At 35.8% G+C, this 21,133-nt stretch overlaps 1 protein-coding gene across 2 annotated transcripts in view; it reads right to left on the bottom strand.

Annotated features, from left to right (window-relative positions):
* The window catches only part of LOC106057907 (cadherin-99C-like), a 36,010-nt gene extending 18,845 nt beyond the window's left edge, over window positions 1-17,165 (bottom strand). Inside the window, exons 1-5 of one of the 2 annotated variants that reach the window (XM_056018947.1) lie at window positions 17,047-17,165; window positions 9,427-9,554; window positions 6,669-6,740; window positions 4,444-4,619; window positions 2,830-2,919 (exon numbers count right to left, since the gene is read on the bottom strand). In XM_056018947.1, the coding sequence (XP_055874922.1) occupies window positions 2,830-2,919; window positions 4,444-4,619; window positions 6,669-6,740; window positions 9,427-9,523 (435 nt within the window). In that variant the 5' untranslated portion in view covers window positions 9,524-9,554; window positions 17,047-17,165. Of the gene's footprint in view, window positions 1-2,829; window positions 2,920-4,443; window positions 4,620-6,668; window positions 6,741-9,426; window positions 9,561-17,046 lie in introns of both variants that reach the window. The other variant, XM_056018946.1, reaches the window with a different exon arrangement.
* Window positions 17,166-21,133: the final 3,968 nt, after the last annotated feature.

The raw sequence follows: 21,133 nt of genomic DNA on the forward strand, positions 1-21,133 counted from the left end.
CAAAATTTTAAAAAATCTGTCACTAATATAATTTATATATGCTATAAAGTAAATTCTTATATCGAGTCGCCCAACCCCTATTCTTTAATGCAAAATGCAATCAATAGCAGAAATTATAAAAAGGAGCGAGAATTAATCGTTTTCATTTTACCGCCCTTCCCCTTAACAGACAGAGTTTGTGTAATTTGACATTAATTTATCATAACTATTTTAAGAAAGACTTTGCTTTGGAAAAGTTATAATTCAAACGAAATTTTTCAATATAACAGTCACGGTTGAGATGAGTTCAAAAGCCAGATAATCTTTTCCTAGTCGACTTTTTCCAACCTTTACTCTATCTCATATTTTTCTAGTTAAATAAATTTAGGACTATAACTCACAATTTATGCATCAATTTTATTGAATATTATTAATCGATTTTTTTTTCGGCGTCGATCCTCAAAGCCTTAATCTAAATATGTGGGGTATCTTATCTATTCAAAGAACAAATCAGTTGTATTTGCAATGTGTTAAGGGACTATAAATTCATATTAGAATATTTTTCTAATTATTCAAAAGGCACTTTATAATAGAATGAATAATGAGCTGTAGGTCAGGAGAATGCGTTACTGCAGTGAAGAATGCCAGAAAACGCTTTTAACGTCGAGGCTTCGCCACGAACCCCACTGATAAATAATGAGCTGTAGATGTCAGAAGAATGCGCTTCTGCAGTGAAAAATGCAAGAAAACGCTTTTGGCGTCGGGGCTTCGCCCCGAACCCCACTGATAAATAATGAGCTGTAGATGTCAGAAGAATGCGTTTCTGCAGTGAAAAATGCAAGAAAACGCTTTTGGGCGTCGGGGCTTCGCCCCGAACCCCACTGAAGAAGCTTACAGCGCTCTCTCAGACCCCCAACCTTGCAAGAGAAAGACGTTTTTTTTTCTGTTTCGCCGAAGATTGAGAAACAGTCTTAGGGTTTACTGGGCGTTAGGGTTAGGGTTTGGAAAAAAATCGCCCCCCCCCCACTCCAAAGTTCTGGATCCGCCAGTGTGTCAAGGACAGACGTAGACGGCGAAAAGAGAATCTAAAATAATCTAAATCGACCACCGGCATATACTGTTTTTATTTTGCTTTGGATGTGGCAAACGATGTGGGTCGCAGCTGATGCTGTGTATCCACGTAAAATTCTGCACTCCTCCTTATCATCGGACTTGAAGACAAGACTTGTATAAAGGCATCAAGGAAGCCTGCTTCCAGATAACCCCTGCCCACACCATAAAGGTTGGACCGTAGCGCTCTGTTAATGCTATACGCATGAAAGTTGCACTATAAAAAGGGTATTCACTACTAAAGTATTACAATGCAATTCATAAATATTCATAAATTTTTTATTTTGTATTGTAATGATGCACAGACTCTTACAAATGGCTGCCTGGTCGTGCGGTTTGCGCGCTGGATTGTCGTTTGGATTTATCGAAGGTCCCGGGTTCAAACCCTGCCCGCTCCCATCCTCCGTCGTCCTGCGGGAGGTTTGGACTCGGAAGTAAACTATCTTCAACTCTGAAGGAACATCCGAAATATGTAAAACACAAAACACAAATACTTAGTAGATTAATTTATTTTGGAACTATGGAAGAAAAAAAAATGAAATAAAATTTGCAAAGGTATGTTTGGTTATTGTGTTTTGTGAGTTTTATTAATTGTTTACACTTTAATAGCGGAGAGCGGTGTAGGTGGTTTTTACTTTCTTGATATGTCTAATAGAGCCATAGACTATATCTAGACTGAACATGGAGATTTTTTAACAAGTTGAAACAAGGCGTTGTTTTGTAAAGTTGTTATAAGAAGTACAGTTTTTTTGTTTTTTTCAACCCTAACTTATGAAACATATAAATTCATTTTTAGATCTAGATCTTGTAATTGAACATCAGTGATAAGAGTACTCTCGTCTCATAATTATTATTTTGCAATTTTTAAATACATAATCTAGAAAGATCTAGATTAATCAATCAATTTAAATGTACATAAAATGATTACAATCAATAGACATGAGTTATTTCGATCTAGGATTTTTGAAACATTATCTAAATGGAAACTAACAGGAAATGGCTTTGTTTCATATATTAGTGTGAATATATAGTTCTGTGATTATTAGCTCATTCTAAATAAATTATAGCTTTTATATAGCTCTAAAGAAAATCCGAGAAATGATTTTGCATTATTTCTAAACTTTGAAGACTAAAGATAATTTCTTTTCTAAGACAGAAAAGATTGATTGGGGCGACTTCCATTACAGCTTGAAAAATAGTTTACGTACAAACAAATCTATATATATATATAGGTCTGTGAATCGATCAATCGCGGATAAGAATTTGTTTCCGGTTTCCAGTCTAGTATAATATATAAGTCAATGAATAGAGACTAATAAGATGGTGCGCAAATGTTTAATTAAGTCTATTGATTCATTAAAACTTGTTCATGTTTGCAAAGAAATATTTTAATTTACTGCTGTAAGCCCAGTGATCTAAGAATGTTTTTTTTTTCCTTAGACGCCATTGAAAATTTTCATTCATAAAACATTCTAGCAAAATGTAACTTTTCAATAATGAAACATTTTCAAACCGATATAACGGCCGACCTCGAGTTTTCCCCAAGTGGTGAATGAGTTGAGAATTTCTTTCTCATTTATATACACATACTTTGAAATTTGAAAGAAAATCGTAAGAGCTGTTTTCGAAAAAAAAAATAAAATATATATACATACATACAAGAATTGCTCGCTTAAGTTAAGAGTATAGGATACTATACTGTCATTACGATATTCAATTCGATCGTTCTCAAACACTTACTGAATTAGAACTGACGGCAGCCGCATCTGGATAGCAAACCAACCGATACTGAAGAATATTGACATCGTCTTCTGTACTAGTGGTTGCACCCTGTCAAATAATCGCAGCAGATAGAATTTCGCTTCAAAGCATTAGGCAACAGTTTATTTGTAACCGAAAATAATGAATATTAAGATTTTACAGTACATGTTCTCATCAATCTCAATCTTTTGTTTGCAGAGTAGTCAAAATTGAAAAACATGCATTATGGAACATATGGAGAGGGGCAGGCGAAGACGTCGAAAAGAAAGTTAGACCGACAACAAGCAGACAACGGCTTTGCCTGTGTTGGATGCACTGGCAGATCTTAGGAGGGAGGAAGGTGAAGGCGATCGACCCCACTCGAGGTCGATTTTTTTTTTATAGAGAACAGTGCCAGACCAAGTAAAACAAAGACGTATGGGCTATGAGGCATTCATCGCTACAAAGCAAACAAAAATGAAACAATTAACATAAAATAGGCTTATAGTAAATTTGCCTGTCCGATGTTGTTCGCTATCAAGGCAGTAACGAAAAGAACCGTAAAAAAACGCGGGAAATCGGAAGAGGCATTAATGTCTGACAAAGATAAATGGAAAAAAGGCGGAGTGTTAATTCCCATCTGATGTTAAAAGAGTGCAGTAAATCGGAAGCTGCATTTACAAAATAGTTAATATGTTCCAAGCATGCTACAAGTGGACACTTCTTGACAATGGCTATTTGGTCAGCCGACATAAGATTTGAAGTATTGTCGGTAAAAAGGCGAAAAAAAATCAGAACAAAAAAACAAAACTTTTAGTTTCTGATCCATCGAAATTTGGATATATTTTCATCTCTTTTGTGGATGCCCCTTTCTTGTAGAATCCCCGGGTCAGTAACCACGCCAGCCCTCTCTAAAATCCGACCCTGCATATCTAAGTTTATTAAGAATACTTATTACTATACTGTTGTTTTTTTTTTAAACTGATGAACATTTATTTTAGATAGATATTTGAATGACGTTCTCAACGGTGAAATATAAAGATAGTTTTTATAGGGAAAAACTATTTTGGTATGGATGAAACGAAGTTGGGGGGGGGGGGGTTTGTGACACAATTAGCAAACAGCACCGCGTGAAGCTAGCCATAGCATACATTCTGACTCATCTAGCATACATTCTGACTCATCTAGCATACATTCTGACTCATCTAGCATACATTCTGACTCATCTAGCATACATTCTGACTCAGCTAGCATACATTCTGACTCAGCTAGCATACATTCTGACTCACCTAGCATACATTCTGATACATGCATGAATGGATTGCTTGTCAACTTTTAAGTAAATAAAACGTTATACTGTTAGGAACATAATAAAACAATAGAATCGAAAACCATCACCGCTTAGTATGGCTATAATTATAACTTTAATAAACTGAATGACTACACAACACACCATTGACATTTTGTGAACACATTAGACGAGTTACAAGCACATGTAAACATAAGAACGAAAACGGATAGCCCACTGTAAACCATGTATGCAACATATAGTCATTGTTAGAATAAAAACATTTTAACCACAAATCTCTGAATACTTTTAAATATTTGACTTACATCTCTGTCAATGCCTCTTATCATTCTAACTTGGAATGCTTTTTGAACAGTATTATATGAAGTTACAAAATAGTCACTAAAAGGATATTTAGTTGTTAATATCGTATCTCCAGGCTCAAAGTTCACATCCACTCTGGCGGGTTGTCCATTTGTTAACACATTTTGTACATATTCATCTGAAGTATAATAAAAAAACAACATTAGTTATAAAAATAATTTTTTTTTTAGTTTATGTGCTAGAGTTTGCACTTGAAAGTGAAACCAAGTATCACATTTCTTGTTTGTACTATACAAGGGAGACAACGACAAGAACAAGAACGATAAACAACATTGACAAACAAAAACCATTGACCTAATTATTAAACAGATTAACTCTTTCTCTCCGTAATTATTATCCTCGTTCCGATAGTATTATTCAATTTGCTCATGTGTATTTTACTATCCTGTTCATATTCAATTCGAACAACTTTTTTGTTTGTTATCAGAAAATAATATAGTTGGTGTCGAATTGTAGGAGGGTGCATGCCCTTTTTACGCAACACAAATTAATGTTTATAAATCCAAAAATCCATTTAGTTTTATTGGTTCAAATCATCGTCAATTAGGAGAGAATGAGTTAACAAATCATAACAATATTTAACAAAATAAACAAACAAAACCAGCAAAGAACAACAAAACACATAATACGCATCACTCACAGGCCATTTTAAGAATTTATAAGAAAGATGGCAACAACACAATAACATTATATGGCCCAACAGAGAATGACTATAAGAGGTCACTGCCACTTCAATCTTTCATATATTCACAGAACTGAAACTTCTTGATAAGCTGAAAAGCCAGATCGTCTTCATGACAGACAGAACTTTCTCCCAAGTTTTAGAAAGAAAAAAAATAAAGCACTGATCCCAGTTATATTAATCAATAATCTCTCTCTATAATTCTCTTCGTGGCCCAACCATGCGGGACATTACGATGAAAAAAGTAATGGAAAGATAAATCTTTTATTTCTGCAAGACGGACTAAAGTTACCCCACGTAACTTTGGCGGTGACAAAGCGAGATTAAGAAAAAACGATATGTGAAGCGTATGCGTATATATATAAATCTTAACACTAAAACCACAGAAAACTGCTGATTAATGTATCCCAGCACACACAAAAATTCAAAGCAATGAAACTGCTTATTAATGCATTCCAACACACAAAAAACACAAAGCAAATGAAACTGCTGATATATTGTCAAAAAAAAAAAAAAAAGTAAACTAGACACTGATATTTATTTTGTCATTAAGAAATAAAGAGAGCAAAATTAACAGCATTGGGATCGAGCCCACGACCTTCACCTTCTTAGCGCGACGCTCTTCCAAGTAAATTACTACGTACAGCGAAATTTTAGCTTGAAATAAAAGATTTAATTTTTGTTTACTTCAAACTTGTCATGTCACAAAATACCGCTTTATCCCTACACAGATTTCCCAACTCTCACCTAAACTACATGAACAAAAACTACATGAAAAAAACAGGGGCGTAGCTAGGAATTCGCCATCATTTGGGAGCCCGGGGGGCCTTGACCTCTTTGGGGGCCCCTGCATTTTGGCCTAGCTACGCCATTGTAAAAAAATACTACAAGAAATCTTGACACGACCAACGTATATTTCTTTTTAACCCCTTGATAGGGCCCAGCAGGATGCGACATGCATTACAAAATAAAATCTGGAACAAGTGAAACATGTTTGTGTTAAGTGCCACCATCGAATGATGGTTAATTACTTCAAACGTGCATATTTAAAGTTCCATATAGATTAATAAAATGGCTCCTTTTGTCTCAAAAGGCAATGGATGCGCCCAGATGAGTCACTGGTTTCGGTTTAGTCTTGAGACGGGCAGAACCTGGTGTGGCTAATCAAGCCAATTCTAGAGCGGCAGACTTTGACACAATTCATGCATGTGAAAGTCTCTAATTTAGGGCTGGCGGACAGGGCAGCTTTCTGTTTTTCCCTCTTGATTAAAGTCTCTTCGTTTATTTTTTCCATATAGATAATGGCTCCTTATATTGTATAAAGCACTGAAAACCACTGCGCAGTTTATCGTAGATTGGCTATTTAAGGTCTTTCATATAGGTAATGAGAACGATCAATAAAAAAAAGAAGTAAATATATTGTTTCGTAATCTAAAATACACGTGGTTATTTCCAAATTTAATTGTTTTAAAACAAAAAAAATACCAGTAAATGGAAGCGTGACGTTTAAATCACTCTCTGGGAATTTAATGACTATTGTAGGCTCACTACCACAGGCTGAAAAAAAAAAAGACAAGAGTCAAACAATGTTTATATTATTAAATAGAAGAAAAGAAAAAGGTTGCTAATTTATTTGTTAAAAATACATTTGAATTCTGGCGATTACGTATCTCAATTGATAAATATACAAAAGTTAAACATTATTTCTTTTATAGTGTTTCAGAATTTCAAACGTTTATCAAGTATTATGTTTTTTTTACGCATAAGAGAGTCCTTTTTTAAAAATGAAATTACATGTGTACTTTTGATTTGTCTCATGGTCAGTAGTTGGTCAGCAGCTGCAGACAATAAAAAGTCTTCGGCAAAAGACTTAATTAACAGAATAACAAAAGGGAGTTAGCGTGAAAACCTATGGGTTCGCTTTTTGGTAAATAATACAGATCTATGTGTACAGATTTTATTTATGATTTTAGAACACTACGAACATAAACCGCTATTCGTTTGTTTGTTATGTTTTAGTTATCCCTCTATCTATCTATCTATCTATCTATCTATCTATCTATCTATCTATCTATCTATCTATCTATCTATCTATCTATCTATCTATCTATCTATCTATCTATCTATCTATCTATCTATCTATCTATCTATCTATCTATCTATCTATATCTATCTATCTATATCTATCTATCTATCTATCTATCTATCTATCTATCTATATACATACATACACACACATACACTACTACTACTTCTTCTACTACTATTACTAATAATAATAAACCAGAATGCCACGATAAACCATAAAAAATTAAAAGAGGATTTTCTTAGTAAATATACGCAACACTAAACTGTCTGGCAGTAACTTCATTGTTGCAATACATAGCTGAGACGTACTCCATTACAGGGTTAGTATCATCAAATGGACTGACTCGACTGACACCGACCTACATGACATTGACAGGCTCACGAGAAAATTACTAACCAAATTTCGATGCTTACATCCCAAGTCCTCGTCCATAAGGTTATACCTTCCAAGGAAGGATGGAGGTAGTGGATTGCAGAACATCTTCAAATAGTGAAAGATGGAAGTTTTAAAAATACGATCAAAACTGCACGCCTCCAGCAATGAACTAGTTTCCTTCCTACGTAAAATACAACTCCGAAGCAACCCCTCTGAACCAACACAATGCTGATGTTAATGTCGTTTTGGACGACGTAGGGCATGAGATTCGTCAATGGGAAGAAAAAACACTACATGCAAAATGTCCAGCTCTATCAGAATCTGCATACCTAGGTCACCATAACCAAGTTGCAAGGTTAATACATCAGCACTTGACACACAATTTGATCGGTAAGGATACTCCTCCTTATTACAAATACTCACCGAAAGAGGTTCTCGAGTCTACTGATCATTTGCTGTACTGGATATGCCTATTTTGACCGACAAAACGGTAGATTTAAATTGCCCTGATCTGATACTTATTAATAAACAAGGTTACAAAAAAAAAAAAAAAACAGTTTGTGTGGAAACACAAACTCAAAATCAGCCCCTGAAGTGGTCCACCCAGGTAGGTAAAAAGGCAGGCTTCAATATTTTCAGAAACAACATCTGAATGAAATTCTATCAAAGACAAATGACAGAGAAGAATGGAGAAAGAAGGTTGACCGATCTTGTGTGGTGCTCCAGCGGTCCAGCAGACCAAAGGATATGTGAAAGTGAATGTGAAGTTAGATGTGAACCTAGCCTAACTGATGTCATTTAATGAATATCTAATTGATCTAATTGTTTTGTAAAAGGTCAATCTCTTATTCAAATACTCAAGGAAAAAACATGTCCAAAAAAAACTTTAGTTAAGTGTTCTATTACTATACAGGCATGCTCCAGTTCACGCGATAATATGAAAAACTACATATTAATGGTTGTTTTAAATTATGTCCAACGTATATGCATACTAAATAGATTTTTTCTCTTTAAAAAATTTTTTTGTGTGTAAATGTAGTAGTTAGCATGAATGAACTTTGAACTCGTCTAGGTATAATATATTGTAACGATTTTCACTACCCAGGCTCTCTGCAAACTGCACCACATGACACTACCAATTCAAAGAACTTGACAACTCAGGGCTCCATAGTAACGTAACACTTTAATGTCCAATAAATCACAATCAATACTGTACCATTGGCAGCAACGTAACACCGACTGTACAAAAGCTTCATCCTAGATAACCACTCAGACGTGTCAACTCTGTAACGCTGTATCAAACTCTCCTCCTCTTCCTAGACTTGCACTCGGCTCTATTCCTGACCGACTTCACACCGTGCTTGTTCCTGACTCTGGCTTCAACTCGTACGTGTGAAATTGCGAGGTAAAGTGAAGTGACTTGACTCTGACACCTTCGCTCTTATATAGGGTCCCCGCTGGCCTTCAAGAAACTGAAGAAACGTAGCTCGACCATTCTAGTTGATCACATGACTACATCCGAAGTGACTGACCTGAATACTATTCACAACATAGACCCGTCCCGAACCGTCGTGTTGTCACTCGTTGCAACTGACAGTCACAACTCGACACGGCTGACCGTTTGTCTAGCACTGGCCTGTGGAAAAACATGTCGGCTCACTACACACACACACACACACTACCCCTATCCGCACCACCGCCAGAGTTATAATTAAATATATGTCTGTGGAATAAACTTATAAATTCTAAAAAAACTTGGAAATAAAAGTATTACATTACCAGTAGTAGTCCCTTGTGCAGATACTCGAGTGCTCGTCAGGTATAAAAGAAAAACACTGAACACACATTTTGAAGCCAATACTTTAGTTTGCGTCATGGTGCCCGAAAATTTCCTTTAACATTTAGATCTATAACTTTGTAAGAGACAAAAATATACTTTTAAAAAATAATTATTGTTAACTTACTATTTTGTCTTCTGATTTCTAATAATTAGTGAAAAAAATAAAGAATTTTTCAAATAAAATGTTTCATTTTTTTAAAATTGCTCTTGCCATAATTATTATTATTATTATTAGTAGAAGTATTTACATTTATGTTTTATAGTTGCAAAATGTCTATAGAAAACAAGTTTCCATACAGGAAATCACCTTTAGCCATCAATGAATCGAAAAAATGAAAAGTACTGTTAAAAATTTTATTAAATCGACTAAAACCGATAGCAGACAACATCATATCAGAAGAACAAGCAGGTTTTAGACAAGGTCGCAGTACAACAGAACAAATCCTAAACCTCAGAATACTCTGTGAGAAATATCTCCAACACCAAGAGAATTGTTCCCATGTCTTTATTGATTTCAAGAAAGCTTTCGACTGAGTATCCCACGGGGCACTCTGGGCGACAATGGAAAAGTACAACATAAATAAAAACATAATTAAAGTTATCCAGAACCACTACAAGGATGCCACCTGTGCGGTGTACTTCAACAATAATATTGGAGACTGGTTCAAAACCATAGTTGGAGTGAGACAAGGCTGCCTACTTTCACCAACACTTTTCAATATCTTCCTTGAAAGGATAATGAAAGATGCTCTCGAGGGCTATGAAGGTACAGTAAGCATTGGAGGAAAAAGAATTTCTATCTTGCGTTTCGCAGATGACATTGATGGCCTAGCAGGGACAGAAGAAGAACTAGCTGACTTGGTGATGATAAGACAGCCGCAGCATATGGCATGCAAATAAATGCTGAAAAAACAAAACAAATTATGATCAATAGCCAACAGGGCTTTAAAAGGGACATCAGTATTGGATGTGAAAAGCTGACTAGTGTTAGCAGCTTCAAATACCTCGGAGCCATTGTCTCAGATGACGGGACAAAACCCGAACTATTGGCCCGAATTGCACAGACCACAGCAGCCCTTTCAAAACTTAAAATAATATGGAAAGACAAAAGATCAGCCCTTGGCACAAAAATCTAACTGATGCGTTCCCTGGTCATGGCCACATTTTTATAAGCTTGTGAGTCTTGGACGCTGACTGCAGAGCTAGAGAGGAAGATCCTAGCAATGGAATTGAGATGCTACAGAAGGATCCTAGGTATCACATTGAAAGACCGCATCACAAACCAAGAGATTATAGACAGCGATTATTGCAGCGATTGGACCCCATGATGACCTACTAACTACCGTAAACAAAACTCAAGCTTAAAATCTATGGCCATATTACAAGATCTTCGGGGCTTGCAAAGACCTTCCTTCAGGGAACAGTGCCAGGGAAGACGAAGAGGCAGACAGAGAAAGCGATGGGAGGACAACATAAAAGAATGGTGGGCCTGCCATTGAAAGAGGTTCTAACTAAGGCAAAAGACAGGGAGGAATGGAGAAAGACGGTCGACGAGTCTTGCATTGTGCCCCAACGGTCCAATAGACTAAGAGATAGGTAAAGGTAAAGGTAAGTTGGCTTCTTAGTTCCACCTTGGAGATTTTTACGGTAAATTTAAAGAGTAATCTCCGCTTTTTTTTACAATGTGTTATTTAAGATCTGGTTTAGCAGTAAAATTCAGTATCAATGTAAACGAGGTTACAAAGACAGTTTGGGTTCAAACACAAAACTCAAAATCAGCCCCCGAAGTGATCCGATCAGGCAGGTAAAAAGCCAGTTTTCAATATTTTCAGAAAAAAAATCAGAAACAATGAACTACAAACTATCAACAACTACAACCCTATCTCCGTCAATGCAAAAAAAGAAAAAAATAAAAAAGAAGAGACGTGCTCGTCTCGAAAGTGTTGCCGGTACTGTTTTATTGTTAGTTAGACTAATTCTATTAAAGACAAAGGACAGAGAAATGGAGAAAGACAGTTAACAGATCTTTTGTGGTGTCCCAACGGTTTAACAGACTAAAGGATAGGTGAAGGTGAAGTTAAATGTGAACTGATGTTATTGAATAATTATCTAATTGATCTAATTGATTTGCAAAGGGCAAATCTCTTATTCAAAGCCTCAGCGAATAAAAAAAATTAAAACAAAAAACAAACGTTTCCGTTTCGTTAAATCATCATCAACATCATCATCACCATCATCATCATCAAACTCCGTTTGAGTGAGGGCTTGAGAGGCTTAAATCCTCTCTTGCAAAAGCCCAGGACAGAAAGAAAGAAAGAGTCTGGAGTTCTAGAAAAGAATCCAAGAGGCGTCCTTGGTCCGGCCTGACGTCTGGGGCAAGGACTTGGAGCAAGACTGATAAGTGTTTGTAGATGCACGGCAAGGGTTGCATGAATAGTGAACTTGCAGGAAGAACCTGTAAGACATTGATAGAACCAGACTGTATGTAGACCTAAAGCTTGACAGTTACTTTAACTCTTTCTCTGCTAACTGACGATACCAGCGTTGATTCCACCAGAATGTTATAAATAATTACGGAGAGAAAGTGTTAACTTCTTTGTGAACGTCTCACACCTTTCTTCATTGTTATTAAAAAAACATTCATCTTTTCCTGCTTCCCTCGTTGAGTACTTCCTTTAAAGTTACTACAATACAATGCTCATCAACACTTCCCATATTCCGTACACCAGATACACACACACACACACACAAATGCTATCTAATGTTGTGGTCTAATCTAATCTAAACTTCGACTATGTATCATTTATTACTTAACATTAGCCACAGAACAGTACAAGTTGAATATAGTTGATGACAACATTCAGTTCTATAAAATGAGACTTTATTAACCACTGGGAAATCCGTCCAGTCTTCCTAAAACGTCGCTATATCTAATTACTATTCAACTGCTATTCAAAACACAACCTACTTCTAACATAACGCCATGTTGGTCTCCTGTTCTCCTAAGTCTACTACGTCATTAGTCTGTCTTACTACGTCACTACTTTTACCCTCGCTAAAAACTATACACAATATATTTATCTAACAAAACTAACCTACTCTCTAAACTAGTACATTACACTATATTAATCTCTAAGGGTTGAAAAATACTTGAGAAATAAGATCAAGGAAGTAAAAGACGGATTTTATGTTTACAACGATGCGTTATACAGGGTGGGGCATAAGGATCTCCCACATTTTAATCAATAAACCAAAATACAAACACACAAACTCAAAGGCTGCCCCCATCGAATTCACCAATGGACCAGAAATATATGCAAGCCATAGTCTTGTTTTGATCGTTTAAAGTAATAAACTTTTTATTTTTATTTTTCACATACAGGACGACACGTCGTCTTTCATAAGACTCTTCTAACTCTTCTGGAAGAAGTAGAGAAACGTCAACTGATCACCTAAGAACTTTAAAAAAAATAATTTTGGGATCTTTGGGCGCCTCTGAGTCCACCCAGTCCAACAAAGCCCGTGAAGTCTGGCTACATTTGCGTCTCCCGGACCGCGACGATCCATGATGGAGGCTAAAAAGGTCGGAACTATCAATCATTGCGCAGTGTATAACTGGGCACTGCCCTGTTGGTGCTTACTCTGCCCGGTTCCGGCCAAATTTTGATGCCCGTTGCCGACACTGTGGAGAGTCGGTTGAGACAGTGGCGCATCTCTTGCAAGAGTGTCCTCATCTCCGAGAGCTGCGGGAAAGTTTGTCTGCAGAGTCACTTGACCTGTATGGGAGCTTAAAGGCACTACGGCTAACAGCAGAGTTTCTCGCCAAGTCTCTACGGGAGGACTAATCCTTCCAGTCTTGTTACCAATTGGAGTTCATCTCAAAAGACCACCCAGCTCCAATGGGTACCTGACATTAGTTGGGGAAAAGCGGTTGGTCGCTGTGCTGACCACATTACACCCTCGTAAACCGTAGGCCACAGAAACAGATGACCTTTACATCATCTGCCATATAGACCACAAGATATGAAAGGGGAACTTTACTTACTTTACTACTGGATAATTGTGTACTATGATTTTCGCATGATTCACTTCTTAATGTTTATATAAAAAATAAATCTGCACCCCCTAAGCAGTAAGAAGATAAGCTATATCTTAATAATTTATAGATTTTGTTCAAATTGTTTAATACATTTAAATCTAGAATCTAGATCTACGTCTGGCCTCTATTAGTCTAATTTAGATTGTTGTCATTCACCAACTTTATAATGACAGCATTTACGAATGAACAGGCTTAACGCCATAAGAAACACTAATGCCAAGACGGCAAAGTTATTGACATAAGTCGAAATACAAAGAGGCTTTGCTAGAACATGAGAATATCTTGACAGCATTTGTTTACTGAACGTAAGGATATTAAAAACAAGTGGATATGTTCTGTTGTGTATGTGTGTAGCCAGCTTTAAGGTTTCCAGGTTATTGAGAAAGCAACAGATGAGAGTAAATTTCTCTTTCGGACCTTGCAATCTATATATCAGATGTTAAGATCATCTGTTTCTTTGCCAATGGCTAACGAGCAGGGTGTCATGTGCCCAGCACAATGACCAGCAGCCTTTACTTTCTCAATTAAAGTCAGGTACCGGTTAAATATGGGAGGACCCAGGGGAGCCTTAAAAATCCCAAAATTCAAAATCCTAGTCTTCACCGAGATTCCAAATCCAGGACCCCAGTTGCAGAAGCGCTTAACCACTCAGCCACCGCGCCCCCATGACCTTGTGGGCTGGACAGTTACAATAATGGAGAATGAAGAGTTGTATTTGTAAATTAAAGTTCATAGGTCTGAGAAAATGGCGAGGTGTGAAAGTGAATCCTAAACAATATGTTCGTTAATGGGGGATCTTCAGGTGTCTTGAATGTGAATTCTAATGTATATGGTAGCAAGAACTTTTCACATTAAGAGATTCCCCATTTCCAAGTGTTATATTTTATTCATTTAGCAATAGCCTTTATTAGATAGTTTCAAAATCATCTAATAAATTATTCATATACCAACTACTTTCGATGCATTATTAAACTTTAAACTATGCTATTGAGGTCAGGTAGGATTGGTCGCTTATCATGTGGTATACAACTTGTGGGCCGGAATGTACAGAAATGCCCGGGCCGATTTTGACTCCCAGTCCGCCCCTAATATAGATATAGTTCTGAATTTCTAAATCTAATTCTAGACCTAGTCTAGATGTGACCATGTGTGCACTAGACTTAGGTCTGGATTTAGAACTGATCTAGATATAAGTACATCTAATTATAGATCTTTAGACTATTGACTAGGTCTAGTAGCTCAAGACTCTAGATATCTGTAACTAGATCTATATCTACTCAAAAGCAGCAATTAATTTCTGCCATCTTATAAAGAAATGTAGGGCCTATTAATCTCCTTTCTTATCCTTTATGTAATCTAAAATTGGCAGTTCTAACTTTCTATAGGTCTAGATCTAAAATTTCACATTCACGATAGAGCCTATGTCATGAATCGTTGGGATTGTTAAAATACCTTTAAATAGCCCTATGCATATTAAAAATCAAACAACTGTTAATGAAGCTACTTACATATCTAGATCTATTACAGATGTAGATTCGATTTTGTGTAAACCACCCAATTCAGGAGCGAGTTCTTTTGAGAGGAAAGTGAGAAGGGAATATGTGTTAATAAAAGAAATATTGGTTGAGATTAAGCTCTCTCTTAGCATGACAAAGGGAATCCTACTGATGTGCACTGACTTGCAGATCTGAAGCTACTGTTATAGTCTTTAGCAACTAGCTAGATTCCATTGCTTATGAAGGCTTAAATTCAAAGAATGAAATCAAGGGCATACAAAACTGAGTGTGTTTGCAAAAGAAAATCTTTAACTGTGCTGACAAAAATTATTAAATTCCTTATGGTAGGTCGAAACATCTGTTTGTTTATAAAACTGATTCAAGCATCAGAAACCAGAATAAATTATCTTACAACAGCTATTCAGCAGACTCAATAGACCAGCTTTTATATTAGAAACAAGTTCAATGACTAATTAGGATTATCTGCCTGAAAAAAAATATCCAAAATGTTTTTTTTATTAATGAGTGTAGAGGATGCCAAAACTTTCATTGCTAAATCTGCTAAGCATGATCAGAAAGAAGATAATCTGAAATCATTCAAAATGGGATAAAATATTTCCTAGTGTCTCAATACCTTGTTAAGAAATTGCCTACAAACAAAATTAATATTATAGAATTAGATGTCACTGATCCAGCACAGCAAACCATTACATCTGGTTTAAGTGTAATTTCACTTGTAACAAAAAATTCTTTGGAATGAATTTTCTGTTGCCGCTATTTTAGAATGTAGAATACGCTATAGGCTTTATGGTCATGAAATCATTGCCAAGTGGCTAGGACGCACACAGCAACATTATAACACATTCTTGAAAAGTCTATGACAAAGACTAAACGTGTCAATATTTTGACAAATGTACAAATGTCTTGTATAACTTTATGCTGTGTTCACTTAAGGATAGCTGGATCTCGTGTTTGTTACGTGCGTGTAGGCAGGGCCTCTAAATATTTTCTTGAGTCTAATACAAAGTAAATAATCCCATTTTAAATAATGTAATAACGGGTCCTATGAAAGTGCGGGGCCCAATGCGGTCGCGTAGGCTGCAATGGCCTAAGGCCATTCTGATATTCTTTCTGAAAATATTGAAGCCTGTCTTTTTACCTGCCTGGGTGGACCACTTTGGGGACGATTTTGAGTTTGTGTTTCCACACAAACTGTCTTTGTAACCTTGTTAGTTATCTATTTGTTAGTTTCTCTACACAAAGCTTGTCTCTCCATAGCTCAGTAAATTTGACATTAGATAGTGTCGGAGGTATGGGTAGATCTGTAGATACACTCTATTAATAATGTGATTCTATTCAATCCCCTCATATGCCAACAAAAGATCCCATGCGTCTAGCATTTATTTTATAAACAAATGCAATTAGAAACAGTAATAGGCTGTTGTTTTTGCTGAAAGTTACTTATACCTGCACATTGCTCTATAACTTTTTCCTTCTTTTTTTTCAGTGTTACCGAATCTTAAAAATCAAAATGTAAACAAAAAAACCATAATACTGTGTTTCTATTGTATCATAATACCATCAATACTAAAAAGATTAAATAAAGTAGCAATAATCCATAAAACACTCAACCATAATCTACAAATAGAAAAAAAAAACACTTCTAAAATACACAGAAGGACACAAAGATAGAGGCACATTTCTTATTCCATAAGCTAGATCTACTTCGTACAAGTGCTCCTTCTTCCCTAGTGTCACGAGAGAATGGCATAGGGTGCCTGGATTAGCCAGGAAAACCAACGACTTAGCATAGTTTTAGTCATTGGTCAACATGCATGACTAGTTGACATATGAAATACCTAGAAAGTAATTATCTTCTTCTTTGAAGTAACGTCTGTAATTCAAAAGATAAGATAAGATTTGATACGATGGTACAAAATTAATACTATGAGATCTAAACTTACATAGATGTTAAATGAAATATTTATAGTCATCAACTCTACAGCTGTCTCTAGGTCACTGTATTGCTTCCTATGAAAGGACAACTTTTAAAAAAATGACATTTATCAACCACCCAGTCCAGTTTTAGAATAACAACTAAAAAAAAAAAACCAAAAAAAAAAAACACGATTTCAGTACGGGAAATTTTTATCAATGGGCAAATGCTTGAGACGTATTTGTGTATACAGCAAGTGGTGTGTGTGTGTGTGAGAGAGTTTGTGTGTGTGTGTATGCGTGAATGTGTATTTATGATTGTGGCAGTCTAACAAAAACCCTTTTGCTAGTTGAAAATCTCAAACTGTAAAACAGCCGCTCTAAAGAAACGACACAACGAATGGGGTGGGGGTGGGGGGCGGGCGGAAGTAGAGAAGCACTTATAAAAAAAAAAGAAAAAATGTGTGTGGAAATAGCTTGTATGTATTCGAAGTATAACTTCAAAAGAATGCACATACAAAATAGAATGACTAAGCAAGCATATTATATGCTTTAAAGTAACTTTAACAAAAATACAATTCACTTGGCAGCTTTTGTTATCTGAATACTTTATGAATTACTTAAATACTTAAAGTAATTTTTGTAATAAAAAATATCACATCAAATATGTAATTATTGTAAAGAGAATCTATTTTAAACTTTTCGCCCCTATCCCACCCCTTTTTTTTGGCCCCGCATCTAAAAACACTAAAATTTTAGTATATATTGCATCAAATATTTTTAGCCAATGAATTCGATTACCAATATAATCCCCGCCCCCGATTTTAAGCCTTAGAAAATAGTCGTACATATAAAATATGAGTATTCTTCATTTTTTAATGGAAACATTTGAAGGTCTCTTAAATATAATGCTTTCAAACACCATCAACTTTTTAAATCAAGTGTTAACATTCATCTAGCTCAAACGTCCACAGCGATAAAATGGCGTAGCCGAAACGACCACGGCGCCAAAATGGCGTAGCCGAAACGACCACGGCGCCAAAACGGCGTAGCCTAAACGTCTTGCTTCGATCAAATAGATTTTATTACCTGTGTCTACACCGTCAGAAAAAATAAAAAACAAAACAAACAAACAAAAAATAAACGAAGAGGAAATGTAATGCTACAGAGTGTAGTAGTCTTATCAATCTTATCAGCACATACGCGCGCTATCATAAATGTTGATCTTCTTTTCTTATCTTATATGATACAGAAGTTACTCAAAAACGAAGATGATTACGTCCTATGCGTCATGCATTCAGTCATGCATATTAACCAATGACCTAAATTCTGCCAAGTCACTGGTTTTCTGGATTGCTCAGGCACCCCATTCCATGCTCTAATAGCACTAGGGAAGAAGGAGTATTTGTACAAATTTGTCCTAGCAAATGGGATGAGAAATTTACCTTTATCTTTGGGTCTTTCTGAGTATTTTATTAAATTTTGTTTTTGTATTTGAAGATTATGGTTCAGTGTTTTTATGTATAATTGCTACTTTACATTTAAGTCTTCTATCCTGAAAACTTTCTAAATTTAGTGATTTTACTAAAGGTGTTACTCTAATCAAATGTGAATATTAGTTTGTTATGAATCTCACTTCTTTATTTTGTGTCTGTTCCAGTTTCTTATTGTTTTTTTGAGTTGAGGGGTCCCAAACAGAGGATGCATATTCTATTATTGGCCTAACCAGTGTTAAATAACATTTTAGTTTTATGTTCTTATTCTATTTATAGAAATTTCTTTTAATAAACCCTAATGCTTTGTTTGATTTTTAAAATAGTTTCATCAATATGTGGATTCCATGACCGTTTTTCTTTTATTATAACACCTAGGTATTTTGCGTTTTTAGTCTGTGTTACTGGTCCTAACCCTGATCTATTCATTCAGTTTAATTACTTCTATTTTGCTTATTTTATCTAGATTCTAAATCTAGAACTTTATCTTTAAAAAACAAAAAAAAAACAACAATCAAACAATAACCTTTCTTAGCATGGGGGCTTAAATATCCGACAAGCAAGGCGCATCGCCGTATATTATCATCGAGTCTAATCGGATATCACGGCGTCACGGGCTGCGTCTGACCTCCGAAGGTGCAGGTCTTACCCGTCGCGAGCACGTTGCCCTGCCCCATCGTGGCGCTCGCTTGGAAACGGCCATTAGAGGAAGTGGCTAGGCTAAATGGGTAGCAACACAAGACTCCCCTGGGGATGCCCACGGGTAGACGAGAGTCCACCCATTGCACGGGCGGGGTTGTAAAAAAGTCCCCACGAACACGTCCCACATCCATGCGCTGTTCCTCAAAGGGACCGTTGCATAAATGGTGGGTCCCGCACAGCTAGCTTGGTACAACGAAGGAAAATGGCGGAGGCTACCGGTGCCCTCGGCCTTTGGCCATGTGCAGCCAAGCATGCGTCGGGGGCCAAAGGCATTGGAAACAGCAATGTTTTACATAGGCATTGACTCGGGTCTCTCTCAAACAGAACTGTGTTCTCACAGGTTTTTTTTTTTTTTTTACTGTTTGCGTCCAAACAGGTTGTTTTTTTTAAAACTTAGGGATCGAAGAGCCTTCGGCTCAGCCCTTGGACATCAACAAGGTCTTACCCGCCAGCCGTAGTTTGGGCGTCACCGAGATTATATAAATACTTTTATGGGAATTCCCGAAGGATATTACATCGTATATCTATTTATAGTAAACATAATTTCCGAAGATTAACGCTTTCAGTATGCCAGTGAAAGATTATTCTGGTAATTCGGAATGAGTGCATGAGTCAGCCATCTTTGTTACTATTTGTTATTGTTTATGTCCCGAAGAAATCCCATTATATTGTCTTTAAAAATACCAAGAATTAACTTAACTCCAGTGGTCAAAGCAATGCCATTTTTTTTTGTAATGTTGAATTGGTGTCAATATAATACGTTGCATCTTGTTCAGTCTTCTTTATTAACTGTTAAATATTGTCTAGTTTGAATTTTCTTACCAATATTTTTAAGAAATTCAATATAGGTGTTATTTCTTTTTCGTTTTTATCTTTGTTTATCTCTGTCCTTTGAAATGTACCAGAATATCTAAATAAGTTGTTGGCTTTGTTGTTTTCAACAATTTTTTTTGGGGTAAGCCTATTTTTATAATTTTCATTTCTCTTTTAAACTTGTTTTAAATGTTTATTTCATGTACAAATCTAGACTTATTGTGGCTTATAAATATGACATTGAAAACAATAAATTTAATTTCAGGGGACGGGGGGGGGGTTAAACAATAAAGAGAAGGGGGGAGGAGGAGAAGAGAAAGATGGAGAGAAGAATAAGGAAAGATATTTATGACTACATTAAAAAAAAAAGTTGAACATGTTATGAACAATGAAATTAAAACTTTTATTATTTCATGTTCTCATGTCAAAAAGTTCAATAATTTGTTGTTGTTTTTTCTTAGTATGTTAACATGTTTTTAAATTGGTTTTCTGTGCTATGCACTGCTAGATAAATAATTTGGAAGGCCTATAAACAATATAAATAACAACAGGACTAAATAGAGTATCTAGAAATTGAACAACGTGAGTAATACGTCTCAGTACCGTTTATTACCAACATTCAAATGACCTTGCCATATCAACATACTAATTTGTTATAAAAGTTATCTTATATAGGCCTAATACAGACGTTACTTCATAAAGAAGATGATTAAGTTAGATCTAGAGTCTATATAGATTAGGCAGGGCCGGTTTTAAGTAAGTGGAGCCCCAGGGCAAGATTTTTGTGGAGGCCCCTACAATTTTTCAAAAGCTTTAATAAAGATCCATTTATGAATGAAAATACTTAGATCTAAAAGCATGCTATATTACGTTAGAAGAAAGGATTGCTTGTAAATTTAATCTTCATTTTCTTTTAGGAAAAATATTTAATGTTTATTTTAGTTTTAAAAAATGTTTATTTGTTAGTTTATGTAAGGTTAAGCCCTTGTCGTTAATCCAGGACTGTATTTACTTAGTCCAAGCATGCTACAAGCAACACTTCTTAGTCACAACATTTTAGCCAGCCGTAAAAATGTGAAAAATGTTAAAAAAAAAAAACAACAAAAAA

This window comes from Biomphalaria glabrata, chromosome 2 (assembly GCF_947242115.1).
Source record: "Biomphalaria glabrata chromosome 2, xgBioGlab47.1, whole genome shotgun sequence".
NCBI classification, from domain to species: Eukaryota; Metazoa; Mollusca; class Gastropoda; family Planorbidae; genus Biomphalaria; species Biomphalaria glabrata.